This window comes from Orcinus orca, chromosome 5 (assembly GCF_937001465.1).
Source record: "Orcinus orca chromosome 5, mOrcOrc1.1, whole genome shotgun sequence".
In the NCBI taxonomy this organism is placed as follows: Eukaryota; Metazoa; Chordata; class Mammalia; order Artiodactyla; family Delphinidae; genus Orcinus; species Orcinus orca.
Genome location: NC_064563.1, coordinates 75160309 through 75177858, shown reverse-complemented (window position 1 = coordinate 75177858; position 17550 = coordinate 75160309). Strand labels below are relative to the sequence as shown.

Sequence of the window (17550 nt, the reverse complement as noted above, 5' to 3'; positions counted from 1 at the left end):
AAGCCTATTGACTAGTGAAGGAGACAGACGGGGACACAGTGAATGCCATGTGTGGCTGCTATGGCTTAGGCCGTAATGGAAGTTGGGAAAATCGCCTGCACAGGAGGGTAACTAAAGCTGACTCATGGAATCCTGGAAAGCTTCCTGGAGGTGGCTGCCTGTGAGCTAGACTTAGAAGTGTGGGGAAGATTTGGATGAGGATGAAGAGCCCTCCAAGTGGGGCGAATGGCTTGGGCAAAGGCATGGAAATAGGAAGGCCTGGGGGAAGACGAAGAGGCTGCAGACAAGACCACAGGTAGCATGAGATGCGTATGTGGTGATGGGGTTCAAAGGCAAGCCAGCGTTTGGCACCCAAGGTTGACGTTGGCTTAAAAACAGCTGAAGCGTCAGTGAGGCAGTCCTGACTCGTGCCCTTTCTCTCCTTGCAGAGGCCATGCCACTGAAACATTATCTCCTTTTGTTGGTGGGCTGCCACGCCTGGGCTGTGGGCTGGGCCAACCACGGCTGCCCTAGAGAGTGCACCTGCTCCAGGGCCTCCCAGGTGGAGTGCACGGGGGCGCACATCGTGGTGGTACCCACCCCGCTGCCCTGGAACGCCATGAGCCTGCAGATCCTCAACACGCACATCACCGAACTCAATGAATCCCCGTTCCTCAACGTCTCGGCCCTGATCGCCCTGCGGATTGAGAAGAATGAGCTGTCCCACATCGCGCCCAGTGCCTTCCGTAACCTGGGCTCACTGCGCTACCTCAGCCTCGCCAACAACAAGCTTCAGGTTCTGCCCGTCAGCCTCTTCCAGGGCCTGGACAACCTAGAGTCGCTCCTTTTGTCCAGCAACCAGCTGGTGCAGATCCAGCCGACTCACTTCGCCCACTTCAGCAACCTCAAGGAGCTGCAGCTGCACGGCAACCACCTGGAGTTCATCCCCGACGGGGTCTTCGACCACCTGGTGGGCCTCGTCAAGCTGAACCTGGGCAAGAATAGCCTCACCCACCTGTCACCCAGGGTCTTCCAGCACCTGAGCAACCTCCAGGTCCTCCGGCTGTATGAGAACAGGATTTCAGACATCCCCATGGGCTGTTTTGACGGGCTTGGCAACCTCCAGGAGCTGGCCCTGCAGCAGAACCAGATTAGTTCGCTGTCTCCTGGCCTCTTCCACAACAACCGTAACCTCCAGAAGCTCTATCTGTCCAACAACCACATCTCCCAGCTGCCCTCCGGCATCTTCATGCAGCTGCCCCAGCTCAACCGGCTCACGCTCTTCGGGAATTCCCTGAAGGAGCTCTCTCCGGGCATCTTTGGACCCATGCACAACCTGCGTGAGCTTTGGCTCTATGACAACCACATCGCCTCCCTCCCGGACAATGTCTTCAGCAGCCTCCGCCAGTTGCAGGCTCTGGTCCTCAGCCACAACCAGATCAGCTACATCTCTCCGGATGCCTTCAATGGGCTGGTGGAGATGCGGGAGCTGTCCCTCCACACCAATGTGCTGCAGGAGCTGGACGGGAGTGTCTTCCGCACGTTGGCCAATCTGCAGAACATCTCCCTGCAGAACAACCGCCTCAGACAGCTCCCGAGCAACATCTTCGCCAACGCCAATGAACTCATGACCATCCAGCTGCAGAACAACCAGCTAGAGAACCTGCCCTTGGGCATCTTCGATCACCTGGGGAAGCTGTGTGAGCTGCGGCTCTATGACAACCCCTGGAGGTGTGACTCAGACATCCTTCCGCTCCACAATTGGCTCCTACTCAACAAGGCCAGGCTGGGGACAGACACTCCCCTGGTGTGTTTCAGCCCAGCCAATGTCCGAGGCCAGTCCCTCATCATCATTGATGACAATGTTGTCTCCAGTGTCCAGGGTTCAGTGGTCCCCGAGGTGTCCACCCACCCAGAGACACCCAGCTACTCCGACACCACCTGCGTCTCCTCCATCACTGAGTTCACCAGTCTGACCACCATCGAGACCACCGATAGCCGTGACACGGGGGGCATGACCCAGGCCCAGAGCGGGCTGACCATTGCTGCCATTGTGATTGGCATCATCGCCCTGGCCTGCTCCCTGGCTGCCTGCATCTGCTGTTGCTTCTGCAAGAAGAGGAACCATGCAGTCCTGATGCAGATGAAGGCACCCAATGAGTGTTAAGAGAGGCAGAGGCTGGAGACAGGGCTGGGGAACCGTGGGACACCCAGAGGATCCGGGATTTCATTGTTCCGCCTCCACCTGGGTCCACAGAGCCATCCCCTGCTCCCCCTCTCTCTGGTCCCCGAGAGAAAGGTGTCCCCACCTTTTCCTGACCTGCCTGGTTCTCCTATAGAAGAGGTTCTTTCAGAGCCTTCTTACCAACAGGGAGACCTAACCCACTGTGGCAAAAACCCTGCGGTGTTCCCAATTCACATCCCTGGGCTTCTCTCAAGAAAGCCCCTCCTCTAAAGCCTCACCAGCTCTCCTCCAAAAACCACCTTCCCTGCGTCTGTACGCCTGCCAACCTCTATAGACGCAATTATTACACACCTGCCACTTTGTGGCAATGGTTCTCCACCGGGACAGCCCTGCTCCCAAGTATTATGTACGTTGATTCCCCTTCTTCGCTCCTCTTGTTTGCGACATGGCTCTACCCTGTCCCCTCAATGAAAGGTCTCCCTTCACTTCCTACTCCTGAACCAAGGTGACTTCTCTCCTCGAAGAAGGCTTCAAACCATTTAGCTGATCTCTTAAGAACTGCCAAGTGCCCTGGCTTTCAGGATGCTATGAAAGAGAGAAGGGAAAAATGAGGCTGTTCAGGTCCTGGAGGCCGGACTGCCCTCAGCATCTCTTGTGATTTTTATCTGGAAAAGGAAGAAAGGCACCGCTGCAACAAGTTTAGCCGCTTAGAGAATGATATTTCTGAACTGCAAACTTTGCTTTGAAAATTGCAGTCCTTTAAGGAATAAAATCATGTAGAATTTCTCACCACCCCGCAGAGAAACTTGAAAATCAGCTTATCGGTACTGGATGGAGAAAGCAGTTTGGTGCCTGGGGGGGTCCCTGTGTTCACCCCCAGGATTTTTCTCTTTTAACGTTTTATGGAAGTGTAATATACATACAGAAAAGCATGATAGTGTATAGTTTGATGGATTTTCACAAACTTTACACACCTGCGTAACCAGCACCCAAATTAAGAAACGAGACATCGCCAGGATCCTCCATCCTGAGCTGTTACTGGAGGAGACTGGGGCCTGTGGAGGTGGCACGAACTTACCTGGGAACTGGCTCCCCATGGGTCAGGATGAGCCCCTCACTGCCCTCCCCCTGCAGCCAGCCCTTGCAAAGGCCCAGCTGCCGGGGTTGGAGGAGAAGATGTAGGTACACTCTGGCCTGGACGGGAAATTGTATTAAATCCCAGACCTTGAAGCACCAGGCTTGGCCAGGTCAGAGGCATCTCAACTAGAGAGGCCCGTGCAACCACACACCCTACCCTGCCAACAAGCTGTCTGTTGCTCATTGGAGGCTCCTCTGCCTGGGCCTTTTATGGGCATGATATGCCTATATCTGTTTTTAATTTTCACTCTCCGTTTGGGAAAGTGAAATAGCTCAGAGATGAGATCCTTTAATTGGACAGCCAAGTGTAATGGAACCCAGCAATCCCTCTGGTTGTGGTAAAATTCTCCATCGACATTACAGTCAGCTAGACACTGAATTTCAGCATTCTCATACACAGCAGGCAACGTGGGTACACAGATAGGTCACACTGGGTCAGGGCCCTCTGTGGAGCCTCTCCCTGCCTGTGGTCTGGTTACAGGAGTTGAGTTGTTTGGTCCAGAGTTGCAGTCACATGAATGCCTGCCCTCGCCATCCTTCCTGCTACATATATATTCACACCGGTAAAGAAAGTACACTCAGGACAGTGCATGTCTTTCTCTGGACAACTGGTATACCAGTTTAGAAGTAGAAACAGTGAAATGGAGAATTTCCCGTATCTGTGTCTGCCCAGGAAAGAGCTGCATCAAACACTACAGGGATTTGGAAATCTGCTCTCAATCCTGACTGGCCTTTACTAGTTCCCTCTGCCCCACGAGACAAATAAGAAATTCCCTTGGGCCTTAACAGCATGATGCTGAAAGGTCCCAACAAAATGAGTGTGTAAGAACTTGTGCATTTGTAGCTTTTCACTCTCTGTCACAGGGAATCTGGGAGAGATGGGGCCTGTTAAGGCAAAAGACATAGTATCCCCAAGGTGAATCTGGGTCTCCAAAATGTTTTCGAATTATTTATAGCACCTGGCGGACATGTATCAAGGCTTGCCAGGGTCCAAAATGATGTGAGTCCAGAACTTGGGGCACGGGCACCATTCCACTGATGGTGGCCTGCCATATTGATCCTGGGGTCCAAAGGGGAAGCTTGGCTTGCTCTCCTCCAGACAGGAAGCATGCTTTGGCACTGCATTCCTCAAGATGCTCCTTGTAACTAGGCTCCAACGTCTCCTTGTGCAAGGGTACAAGTGGGCCAGAGATGGCAGAGAGGTGAAGAAGGAGTCCTCTTCATCCAGCGTGCCCTGCCAAGCGGAACCCAGAACCCCTGGGTATTGATGCATTGGCCATGACCTTGGAATATCTTCCTCTCTGGCCCAGGGTATCACACGTGGCCTGAGGGCAGCTGTCCTCAGATGACTCCCCACAGGAGCACCCTGCGTGGGGGTGGTGGGCCCTTTGCCTGACCTTCTGAGCTTGCCTGTTCCTTTCTCCCATCAGCATGGACCGGAAGGAGCCACGGGGCCTCCTCTTCCTTGGCAGGCGTTTTGGTCTTTCTGAACCACGTTGTCCGGTCAGGGAGCTGCCAGAAAATGTGGGTGGAGTTTCCTTTCCAACAGGATGATGCATTTGCTCACTTCTTGGGGCTGGAGTGAGCTGCTTGGTCCCCCAAAAGTTGAGTTCACTTTCCCCCTTTGCTCATTGGCTTCTAGTTCCCCTTGCCAGTACTCCATTTGGAGTGGAGGGTCAATGTTGGAGGAAAGATAATAAAAGCCCATTAGAACCACTGTTTTTCAAAAATGCTTGCTGTGCACGGATACCCTTCAAAGCACCTAACAGCCATTTTCTTTTTAACCCTCACAGCACCCCTGTGCATGAGTAGTACATGTGAGAGGGTCTAAAACCACTTGTCTTCCGCAACATTATTCAGTAGGCTGTGGCTTTACCTTCTCTCTTTAAGCTTTGCACAACCAAAGAAAATGGGAGTCACCGTCCTGTTGCTCCCCATACCATAGTCTTAGCCATTGGAACCTCACCTGGTACTGTGTGGATCCAACGCTTTGTGAATACAGGAAAAAATTAAACTCATCCACCCGTTAAAGAAAAACTGGCTTTTCTCAAGGGAACTGTTGGGCTGAGTGTATATTGTTCCTCCTCGCTAGAATTTAAAGGCAGAACACCCTTCTCAGAACTCTTCCTGGGAACCAAAACAATTGTCACAGATGTCTGTGTAGTGCAGTGATGGGAATCATTTCCAAACTCAGGAAGCTTGTGGCGAGCAGACAGCTAGAGATAACTAGATAAGTAGAGTTGCTAAAGGGACACTGGAGGTAGCCCGGCCTTTAGCTATGAATCACTCAAAGAATTCAGCCTACAGATCCCACAGTCGGAACTGAATCGGGGCTGCTGGAGAGCCGGTGGTGGTCTTGGGGAGCAGGTCTTCGCTGTGGTTCAGAGAGGCATGGGGCAGACACTCCTCCAGGCCAAACTCCTCCCAGTGTGAGCTCTCTCCTTGACCTAAGGAGAGATTGTTCTCACAAACCTGTTGCCTTCGTGCTACCTTCAAAAGTAGATCAATTTTGCCTCGCTTAAAGAATCATTGCAAATAGTCCCAGGTGCTTGGTGATGCATGTAGAGCTTTCTAGGCCCCCGAGGTTTTATAGAGTGTGAGCCCTGGTGGGCAAGGTTGGGGGTCTGTCTTTCCTGGATGCTGCTTGTAACAGATTTGGTGCGCAGAATCAGCAATAAACGGTATACACAAGACACGTGTGACACTGTGGGCGCCTTGGCTAGGGGATCTCACTGTTGATGCTACGCTTGTCACACGAATGCAAGGCTGACCTGGACGGCCCCCCACAGAGACCAATTCCAGGCTGGGAAAGGTCTTTGGAAAGTGAGTGGGGACCACAATGATGTCTATAGGTCACTGTGGCCAGAAGGGGCCTTAAGAATAGGTTCAACCCATTTTATAGATGAAGAAGGTAAGATTGGGACAGGAAATGTCCCAATCGTATTTCCCCTAGTCACCTAGGGAACTAGTGGCTGAGCTTGCAAGACAACCAGGCTTCCAGACTCCCAGGCTGGAGTTTCTTCTATGTCTCAGAAAGGCAGTGAAGTTCACTCAGCGTTCATTAAAGTGCCTGCATGTGCGCGTGCACACACACGCACACACACACACACACACACTCTTCACTTTGTTCTGAAGCCCCTGGATGAACACCTTCAGGGCTGTTCACTCTCTCCTCAAGCAACTGCTTTCATCCTTGGATAATCCCAGTGGTTAAAGCTTCTCTCTCCATATTGGGCCAAAATTCACCTTCCTATATCATTTCCCCCTTTTAACTCAGAAAGGGTTTACAGACTTAAATAAGCATTAAATAAAGAAACAAACACAAAAGGACAGCAAACCCACAACCCTCTTAGAATTTCTCCTGGCACTGAGAGCCCACAGGTGCGTGTGGCCGGCTGCCCAGCTGCAGTCAGTCTGACCTTGCACTGGAGGGGATGTGAATGTGGAGCCCTCAGCCCAGAGCAGCTTACTAGAAACTTTCTAGGGCCTAGTGGCTGCCCTTAGGGTCCTAAAGTTGCCAAGACCATAACCTTAGCTGGATTTTGGCCCCAACCTGGATCCGTCCATGGGAACAGTTCAGGGTCATTTTGTAATCTGCAGAGGCCTTGCCTAGATTCTCTTCTGCTGTCCTGTGACCCTGGTGACATTCCGGGAACGCTCAGGCCACGTGAGGGGAGGAACCACTGCCTGGAACTTTGATCAGCAGCAGGACTGCTGGGTCCAGGCTGACCACTGACCACACCAGAAGTCCTTCTGCTCCTGAGGAACAGCCAGGGCAGCTGGTCCCCAACCGTGAGCCCCTCGCGGTAGGTTTCCTGGGGTCACTACAGGGCTCTGGGGTCTGTGGGGACGTGGGAGGAATCTGGCCTGGGATCCCAGCTTGGGGGCAGGAGATGGGCTGGCCACTTGTCCCAGGTTTCAGAGCATGTCCCCAACTCCATGTAGGCTACACCTTCTGTGTCCCCTTGCCCGGGCAGGAGAAGCCCCTGAGGTACTCAGCCAGGGTGGTGCTGGGCTGGGGCTGGAGGCAGGTCACGGTGTGGGATTCTGAGATGAAGGTGACCCAGTCCCTGGGCACAGACAACTCCTAGTGGACGGTGGGGATAAAGCAGTGTGACCATATGTGTAGGTTTTCCCGGTCCCACCCTTGTTTATGCCTGTCATCCTGGCATAATTATCAAGAGCTCTCCTTTTATTCTCAGAAGTTTCGATGATAAAGTAGGAATAAAACATGTATGTGGCTACGTTTTAGCAAACATTTATTATTTGCCAGGCACTGCATTAAGTCCTTTATTATTTACCATCTCATTTAGCGTATTTATCATCCAATTGAGTGCTAATTTTAACACTAAGGGATGGGGTAATAACCAGGTATTGGGAAACTGAGGCTTAGAGAGGGAGTGACTTGCCCAATCCCACACAGCTAGTAGGTAGCCGGGTCAGAATCTAAACCCAGGGTACAGCAATGACAGAGCCCTAACCCATGAAGCAGGATGAAGGATAAGACCCTGGATACAGGCTCACGAGAGCCACAAATACATCCTGTTCAATTCGGCACCCAGGGCCTGAGCACCTCTCTGGCTCAGCCCTGGGCCAGGTGCTGGGGTGCACGGCCAGGTAAGAGATGCTGCGGTCACGGGACCGCCACCTCCCAGGGGCTCCTAGTCAGGTGGCGCAACTGACTAGAAGGCAGAGCAGAAGGACCCACATGTTCAACAGAAGACAAGTCCCTGCAGGGTCCAAAAGAGGTGCAGTCCAGAAAGGCTTCCCAGGGGACGTGTGACGTGCTGGCCTGGAGGGTAGGGAGACTGGGGACAGGTAGCAACAGGGAAAGGTCAGCAAGGGCATTCAAGTGGAGGGGGCTGCCTAAGAGAGGGCTAGAGGTGGGGCCCATGGGGAGCATTTGGAGAAAGGACAGTGCCTGCTTCACAACCTCCTATTTCAGAATGTTAGTTCCCTTCAGGAAGCTATGACAGTGGATGAAGTTTCCTTGAGCCTCTGCAGTGTAATTGCAAGGAAGGAAAGGAGTCAAGGAAGCCCCTGTTAGGTCCGTGGAACTGTGCTGTGTGTTTTACATGATCTAAAAAATTGTTTTAATTGTTTAATTTTTTTGGCTGTGCTGTGCAGCATGCGGGATCTTAGTTCCCTGACCAGGGATCGAACCTGTGCCCACTGGACTGCCCGGGAATTCCCTACATTATTTTTATAATAACTTTCAACCTTATTACAACAGTGACACCTATTTATTATTTTTAAAAGTTGAAAATACATTATTAAGCCAAAGGAAAAAATTAAAATCACCGCAATTAATTCTGTTCTTCAGAGATAACCACTGCAAATATTTTGTGTACCGTCTGAAGCTCTCTAGGGGACCATCAAAGTCACTTCAGTGACATAAACTCAGGTGTGGGTTGAAAGGAGCTTATTACGAATAACAAAAGACGTTCCTCTTATCACTCAGGATATTCCAAGGGTTTTTGGAGCTCTGTGCCAGGAACCAGGAAGACCAAATATAAATTTATTATATCAGAGTATCATAAACCCATGGCCAGTTGTTTCATTTAATTGCCACGATGACCCTAATGTGCGGTAATGCGGGTGTTATTATCATTATCATGATTATCATGATTGTTCTCAATCTACAAATGCGGAAACTGGGACTCTGAGGGATTACTTCACTGCTTGGGACACCCTGGGCAGCAGGGAGGGTGGGGAGGGCGGGCTGGCTGGGAAGGGAGCCAGCGCAGGTCCCACTGCCTCAGCCACTTGGCTTACTTCCCTGATTGAGAGGAAAGGAGACCGGGGTCCTGGAGACTTGGGTGAGGCAGTCAGGGGCTCCAGATAAGCCTTGGAAGCCCCTCTTCCTGCTCGCAGATGTACTAGAGCCCGAGGGGCAAAATCCAGCCACGTTGGTGAGACAGATCCTGACGTGGATACCCCAGGTCCAGGGACAAGTCCCCTGGGGGTGTCGGGCCGGGCTCTGGGCTCCCATCACCCTCTGGAAGGAGTGAGGGTTGGCTCTGTGGTGGATGACAGATGGGCTTGTGGTACACACACAAATGTGCCAATCCAAAAGTAATCTGAGAAGAGGAAAGAGTCCATTCGCAGCCAGTCACCCCTCCCCCCCTCCTCCGCAAAAAGCCAGGCTTCCTCGGCTTGCTGAAGGCATGGAACATTTTTGTGGGCATTTGCTTGTCTCTGCGCAAATGCAGAGGTGGTTTCTTAGATGACGAGTTGGAATCTTCTGGCTGCCGCCCCACTGTCCCCTCTGCTGCCGTCCTCCACGGTACCTAGGCGGGGATGCTCCCGGTCTCCAGAGCCTGTGGAGACCTGCTCTTGAGGGTGGCTCGGGGAAGAGGCCCAAGTCCAGGGCATCCTGGTCACATCAGAATCTGAGCTCCACTAAACCAAGGACAAAACAATGACCCGTTTCCCTTGGCCAGAAGAGCCAGAAAGTGCTGTAGCGAGACAGCCGGCTGGCCCGTAAATGAGGTGCTTGGATGAGCTCACCAGTCTTTCCTTAGCTGACTCCTGCGACTGCTTTACCACAGAGCTGGGGCTGGCCTGGGCTGATGGAGCTGAGTGCTCTCTGTGTACACGGCTCTGGGTTTGGAGCCTTCGATGCATTTTCTCATTCACCCTTCGGAACCACCCCTTGAGGAAGGTAGTATTGAACCTTGCTGTTTTGAAGGTGAGGAAATTGAAGCACGGAGAGGTTAAGTAATTCAGCCAAAGCCACACAGCTAGTAAGGGATGGAGACAAGATTTGAACCCAGACTCTCTGACACCACAGCACAAACTCTTAGCCATTCTAGAGTGATGTGAGAGTGAGTCTTGGGCTGGGAGCGGAACATTTGGAAATGATACGTGTTCCATACCCTCACTGTGAGTACCAACTATCACTTCCTTTGCCCCAGTGGACTGGGACAAGAGGGTCTTGCACTGAACTTTAGAGGCCCTGTTCTGGTTCCCCTCCCACCATGACACCCCCAAGGGGTGAGAAGTTTGCATGATCAAAGGGACATGCCCATCTGGAGGCTGTGTCCCCATCTCAAATCCTGATTCAGGTACCCAGGACCCAGGGCTTGTGTGGCATGCCTCCCAAGGTCCATCTTCTCTAGGCTGACCCCGTCACAGAAGTGCGTTCCCTTAGGCTTCTGAGGTGCGGGGACACAGCTGTGTGAGGGATCTCTACTCACAGTACCGGAGAGAGGCCGGTGGGAAGAGAAGGGGACAGGCGGTAGACAAGGTCCCTTGTGTATGTTCACCTTGGGTCCTGAAAATGTGAGCATGGGTCTTCCTGTTCCAGAAGCCTTGTGGTGTTGCTGCAAGCACCTTGCTGACAGCTCAGGCCATCAGGACGGATCCTAGCCCCACACTTCTTAGTCGTGTGCCCTTTGACCCGTTGCTGTAGCTCTGGGTCCCCCAGTTTCCCTGTCCTGGAAACTTCTCGATGTGCTCTGAGGATCAAGATGTAGGTGTGAGAGCTTTGGGAGCTGGCAGGTGGGTCTCGCCCCCTAGCTTAGCCCCCCACACCAGAGAAGCTCCGCCCACCTCTCCCACCAACCACTGCCTGAGCCTAAGCTGATTTCTCTACACTTGATTTTCTGTGCCATGGATGCCATGGTTTTGACTCAAGTCCTGAATTCTCCAGTTACATCCCTTTGTTGGAAAATTCTAAAGTATATTATTTCTTTTTTTTTTCTGTATAACTACAATTTTTTTATTATCTATTTTATACATATTAGTGTATATATGTAAGTCCCAATCTCCCAATTCATCCCACCACCACCCCCTGCCCCCGCTTTCCCACTTTGGTGTCCATATATTTGTTCTCTACATCTGTGTCTCAATTTCTGCCTTGCGAACCAGTTCATCTGTACCATTTTTCTAGATTCCACATATATGCGTTAATATACGATATTTGTTTTCCTCTTTCTGACTTACTTCACTCTGTATGACAGTCTCTAGGTCCATCCACGTCTCTACAAATGACCCAATTTCATTCCTTTTTATGGCTGAGTAGTATTCCATTGTATATATGTACCACATCTTCTTTATCCATTCGTCTGTTGATGGGCACTTAGGTTGCTTCCATGACCTGGCTATTGTAAATAGTGCTGCAGTGAACATTGGGGTGCATGTGTCTTTTTGAATTATGGTTTTCTCTGTGTATATGCTGGTCATATGGTAGTTCTACTTTTAGTTTGTTTTGGTTTTTTGCGGTACGTGGGCCTCTCACTGTTGTGGCCTCTCCCGTTGCAGAGCACAGGCTCTGGACGCACAGGCTCAGCAGCCATGGCTCACAGGCTCAGCCGCTCCGCGGCACGTGGGATCTTCCCGGACCAGGGCACGAACCCATGTCCCCTGCATCGGCAGGCGGACTCTCAACCACTGCGCCACCAGGGAAGCCCTACTTTTAGTTTTTTAAGGAACCTCCATACTGTTCTCCATAGTGGCTGTATCAATTTATATTCCCACCAACAGTGCAAGAAGGTTTCCTTTTCTCCACACCCTCTCCAGCATTTGTTGTTTGTAGATTTTCTGATGATGCCCATTCTAACTGGTGTGAGGTGATACTAATGGTAGTTTTGATTAGCATTTCTCTAATAATTAGTGATGTTGAGCAGCTTTTCATGTGCTGCTTGGCCATCTGTATGTCTTCTTTGGATAAATGTTTATTTAGGTCTTCTGCCCATTTTTTGATTAGGTTGTTTTTTTACTATTGAGCTGCATGAGCTGTTTATATATTTTGGAGATTAATCCTTTGTCCGTTGATTCATTTGCAAATATTTTCTTCCATTCTGAGGGTTGTCTTTTTGTCTTGTTTATAGTTTCCTTTGCTGTGCAAAAGCTTTTAAGTTTCATTAGGTCCCATTTGTTTATTTTTGTTTTTCTGTCCATTACTCTAGGAGGTGGGTCAAAGAAGATCTTGTTGTGATTTATGTCAAAGAGTGTTTTCTGTTAGAGACCTTCCCAACCATGGTGTTTAATCCACCTCCTGTGGCTTACCTATGTGGCCATCAGAGGAGCCTCAAGGGAGCGGCAGCGCTTTTTCAGGGAGAAATTGTTCCTTCTGTATTGATTAGGCAGAAAAATTCCTGGAAAAACTGAGAGTTATTGAGCGTCTGAATGGGAAGAGGGTACAGGGGGCTTTTTGTAAGCACCGTGCTTGCATGTGGAGCCTTTTGACTGAAGCTGAATCTTGCGATGGAGGAAGCAGCCAGCAGAGGGCAGCAGAGAGGCAGGGTGCAGAAAGGGTGCTTGGGGCCAAGATTCCCCAACAGGGAGCCAGCTGAGTTCTTGCTGAGGACAGGTAAATTGAGAAAAATTACGATTATATTGCATGAGAATTTTCCCTTTCTTTCTGACTTTCCTTCTTTCTGTCTGTCTTCTTTCTTTCTTTAAAGCTAAATATATTCTAGCTAAAGGGCATTTTGTTCTTCCTACTTCTTTCATGTTCAAATAATCTTTTCTGTAATGACGGTGGTTTGCAACCTTTAACAATGGTTAACATAGCTTATTAATTGCTCACACTATGTCAGACGCTGTTCTAAGAATTTTACCTCTATTTACTCATTTAATCCTGCAATTACCCCAACAAGGTTAGCACTAATATTATCGTCATTTTACAGATAAGAAAATTGAAGCACAGCCCAAGGTCACATAGCGAGAACGTGATGGAGCTGGTATTCCAACTCATGGAACTCGAACCACTAGAAGCCATGTAAATGATGACGTGGGTGGGAGCAGTAGAGGTGTGGGGGGTACAGACCCCCTAATGGGACAATTAAGACCCCGTTGATCTCGTTATGTGGGAATGTGAACCCAATGTCCCTAAATCATCCTGAAGTCTGGAAACATTTAATGTGCTATTTCTCAGTTTCTACATGCCGGCTAGTGGTTCAGACATAAAAAAGACTGAGTGGTAAGTAAAATGTGCTTGTCAGCTGTGTCACCAATTCGTGACCTGTGGTAGATGCTGGCATTAAAAAAATTTAATATTTAGTGAACTAAAAACTTGGTCCCCTTCCCTTATTTAAAACAAAAACCTACAGGTCTGTGGAATCCCCTCATCTGGGACCCACCTGTCCACACAGTGTTGGAAAGTTCCGTGGGCTCCAGGCTGGTGATAGGGGTGGCGGGCAGGAGGGGAGCGTTTTGGTAGCAGCACTGAAGAGAAGGCGGACTCATTCCAAGATAAGAGCCCGTCTTGTCCCTGTGTCTGCTCTCAGCCTCAGCGGTGCAAAGAGCTGAGGGTAAGATCTCCTCATAATTAGGCTCTGCAATGTGCTGAGATTCGAAAACTCAGGAAGAGTTACGGTTAAAAGACTTTCCAACTCAGGAATAATCTGCCCATACTTTACATATCATCTTAAAAATTCCACAGTACCCATGGTCTCCTTTTATACCCCTGTTCCATGCCTTTTGGTCTCGGTCCCACCTCTTTCTCCAATCTGGAAAGAACACGTCAGGTCCACGAGACCAGGGTCTTGGTCCTGCCACTAACCTGCAGGGTGGGACTGTGGACTGGCCACGAGACACCCTTGCTGTCAGAAGGTTAGAACTCTGGTCCTATTGACCTTGCAAGGCTGCTGTGAGGTGGTATGAAAACAACTATTAGAAACATAAACTAGCTTCCCATCTCCTGGCTCTCTGACCAGTGTGCTGGTCACCGGGCTGCCTGCCCTTGACGAAGGTGCCACTTCTGTTTTCGCTTCCCACTCAGATCTAGGAGATGCTGCCCAGAGCCTGGCTGCGCTGGGCCTGCCTCTTGCTCCTGGCCACGCCTACCCAGCCCTGCCCCAAGGGGTGTGACTGCTTCATCCGGGAGGTCTTTTGCTCCGACGAGGAGTTGGCCGCCATCCCGCTGGACATCCCGCCACACGCCACAGACATCATCTTCGTGGAGACCTCATTCACCGTGGTGGGAGCCAGGACCTTCAGTGGCAGCCCCAACCTGACCAAGGTGGTCTTCCTCAACACCCAGGTGTGCCACTTCGGGCCGGATGCCTTCGGGGGGCTGCCGGGGCTCCAGGACCTGGAGATCACTGGCGGTGCCTTCTCCAACCTCAGCACTGACATCTTCTCCAACCTGACCTCGCTGGGCAAGTTCACCCTCAACTTCAACATGCTGGAGGCTCTGCCCGAGGGCCTCTTCCAGCACATGGATGTCCTGGAGTCCCTCCAGCTGCAGGGCAATCGGCTCCAGACGCTGCCCGGGAGGCTCTTCCAGCCTCTGAGACGTCTGAAGACCCTCAACCTCGCTCAGAACCTCCTGGCCCAGCTGCCCGAGGAACTGTTCGCCCCCCTCTGCAGCCTGCAGACCCTGAGGCTGAGCAACAACGCACTGGCCGGCCTGCCCCAAGGGCTGTTCAGCCACCTGGGCGGCCTGCGGGAACTCTTCCTGGACGGCAACTCCATCTCCGAGCTGCCCGCGCAGGCGTTCGCGGGGCTGTCCCGCCTGGAGAAGCTATGGCTGCAGCGCAACACCATCAGCCACCTGCCCCGGTCCATCTTCTCCTCCCTGGGCAACCTGACCTTCCTGAGCTTGCAGGGCAACGCACTGCGGACGCTGCCCGCCAGCCTCTTCGCCCATTCCCCGGGCCTGGTCAGCCTGTCCCTGTCCCACAACCAGCTGGAGACCATCCCCGAGGGAGCCTTTGCCAACCTGTCCAGCCTCGGGTCCCTCACGCTCTCGCACAACGCCCTCACCCATCTGCCGGCTGGCATCTTCAGGGGCCTTGAGGGGCTGGTCAAGCTCTATCTGGGCAGCAACAACCTGACGGCCCTGCACCCAGCCCTCTTCCAGAACCTGTCCATGCTTGAGGTGCTCAGCCTTTCCAGGAACCTCCTGACCACGCTCCCCCAGGGCATCTTTGACACCAATTACAACCTGTTCAACCTGGCCCTGCACGGCAACCCCTGGCAGTGCGACTGCCACCTGGCCTATCTCTTCGGGTGGCTGTACCAGTATAGCGACCGGCTCTTCAACAGCCAGACCTACTGTGCCGGCCCCGCCTACCTGAAGGGTCAGGTGGTGCCCGCCCTGAGGGAGGAGCAGCTGGTGTGCCCGGTCACCCGGGACCACCTGGGCTTCCAGGCCCCGGGGCCGGAGGACAGGGAGCCAGGGGGCGGCTGGGACCTGGCCATGGAGGAGAAGGCGACCTGGGGCCGGTGCCTCTACAGCAACCCCGAGGGCACCGTGGTGCTGGCTTGTGACGAGGCCCGGTGTCGCTGGCTGAACGTCCAGCTGTCTCCCAGGCAGGGCTCGGCCTCCCCGGGACTGCCGTTCAATGGCAGTCAGGAGTGGGACTTGAAGTCCAGCTGTGGCTCTGCGAGGGTCACTGTGTCGATCGAGGCTCTGGCAGGGGAGCCCTAGGTGCAGAGCAGGTGGGCTGGGAGCCTGGGCAGACAGCCTCCGGGCCCAGCCAGGCAAGAGCCGGCGAGGGGAGCTGAAGCTTTGGTTCTTCAGATGCAAGGGATGGGGCTGCATCTCCCCGGGTGGAGTGGGTGGGGAGCTCGCCCCCCGAGTCTCCGCCGCCCCTTCCTCCTTCATCCCCCCAGTCTCTGAGTCTGAGACCTAACGGGACCTTCCTCAAGCTTTGCAAAGCATCCGTTAAATCTGCATCGTGGTCCGGAGAATAAACTGCTGGCGTCGCCCTGGTGTTTTTCTGTTATTGAACACCCACCCTAATCTCATCCCCACCCTGAGATACCCTCTTACCCCTGCTCCATTTCCGCAAAGTGGAGGCCACCCGCTCTTGACATCCAGTTCAAAGCCAATGTCTGTTTCTATTTCTCTGCCTGGAACTGTGGTTTTAATTGATAAAGACAAATAGGGGAGAGGATAAAAGCAGAGGTGACCAGAAAGATGAGGGGCGGGGCTCTGACTCCACATCCAGGGGACTCATGCCGTTCCTGCCCCCCTCCAGCGCTTCCAGGAGAAGTCAGGTGACAGGGGCTCTGGAGGGGAAACGCTTTGCCTGCTCAGCCGATGGGATGGCTGCTCCCTGAGGGGAGGGGGGGGAGGGAGCTGGGTGGCTGGGACCGACGCCCTGCAGTTGTAAGTGTCGGCCTCTGTGGGCTGCTCACTCACTGAAATGGTCCTCTCTTGGTTCTGGGGACACCGCCCTCTTACCCAAGCCCAGCTGCTCTCCCCGTTTTACTCAGTCACCTCTTGCACGCTGGTCTCCTCGGGGCTGGCTGTCATTCAGGCTCCCTGGGTAATCCCTGTGCAGGCCCTTGGGGTCAGATGCCGCCTCTACGCTGATGACCTCAAATCTCCAAAGACCTGAGCCAAATCTCAGACTCGGGTTTCTGGCTCCATGATGAGACATCCGCCTGCTCTGCCTGCAGCCCCGTGTTTTATTATGACGGCCACAAACACGTCCAAACCAGACTCCGACCCCAGCTCCTCCTGGGTCCCAGCAAATCGCCAAGCCCAGGAGCTGGGAGTGGTCTTCAATCTCTCCTCCCCTTATTCCTCTTGGCCAACCAGTCGCTGAATGCTTCTGAGTGCCGCTCTGTCCATTTCTCCTTTCCCGTTCCCAGCCCAGGGAAGCTCTTTGTCTCCCTGGATTGAACCGTGACCCAGCCCCCTTCCTGGTTTCCCAGCCTGCGGTGTGCGGACTGGCTTGGGTGAAGTGCTGGGGTAGGGGAGGGAGAAATAAATCAGATGTACAGCAGGTCCTCCAGGGCCTCATAGTCTGGTGGAGAGATCAGAAAAGAATGCATGGGATGAAAACATAAGTAAGACGGGGTGGGCACCAAGAAGGTGCTGGGGAGTTCAGGGGAGGTGGATGTCTGGGTGAGCACAGACCTCGGGAAGCTGCATTTGATCCCTGGGCCTTGAGATTGTGCAAGAAGCGTGTGAGTCAAGGGATGGAGACGGGCAAGTGGGCGAGGACAGGGCCACGGCCTGTGGAACAGGCTACAGGTGGGAGAGGAGATGGGGAGATAAGTAAGGCTGAAAGGTAGCTGGAGCCTCGACAGGCCCAGGGAGTTCACGTGTTCATTAAGAACGCCCAGCTGTTCCTGAAGGACTTTATGCAGAGGAGGGTCATGCTCCTGCCTGTGAAGTTTGAGGAGATCAAGAGACAGAGAAAACAGTAAGGATTCCTGCTTGGCTTGAGCTAAGAGCTGAGCTAACAGCTCAAGGATGCCAAGGAAATAGAATGAAAAGTTTTCAGCATCCGAACAGCACATACACAGATGGATTAAAAGACTGAAATAATTACAGAAATGCA

At 52.5% G+C, this 17550-nt stretch overlaps 2 protein-coding genes across 2 annotated transcripts; both read left to right on the top strand.

The window, feature by feature from the left end:
- The first annotated feature begins 433 nt into the window (after positions 1–433).
- Positions 434–5971, top strand: LRRC15 (leucine rich repeat containing 15). Its single transcript, XM_004278765.3, has one exon. The coding sequence runs from the start codon at positions 434–436 to the stop codon at positions 2144–2146; it is 1713 nt and encodes a 570-aa protein (XP_004278813.2). The 3' UTR covers positions 2147–5971.
- Positions 5972–7000: 1029 nt separating this feature from the next.
- CPN2 (carboxypeptidase N subunit 2) lies at positions 7001–15954 on the top strand. The gene is made up of 2 exons (XM_033403726.2): positions 7001–7107; positions 14031–15954. Exon 2 carries the CDS (start codon positions 14040–14042, stop codon positions 15681–15683), a length of 1644 nt encoding a protein of 547 aa, XP_033259617.1. The 5' UTR covers positions 7001–7107; positions 14031–14039; the 3' UTR covers positions 15684–15954.
- Positions 15955–17550: the final 1596 nt, after the last annotated feature.

What these genes read in the sequence shown, in the direction of transcription:
- LRRC15 (XM_004278765.3), top strand. Translation starts at nt 434, where the DNA reads ATGCCACTGAAACATTATCTCCTTTTGTTGGTGGGCTGCCACGCCTGG.
- CPN2 (XM_033403726.2), top strand. Translation starts at nt 14,040, where the DNA reads ATGCTGCCCAGAGCCTGGCTGCGCTGGGCCTGCCTCTTGCTCCTGGCC.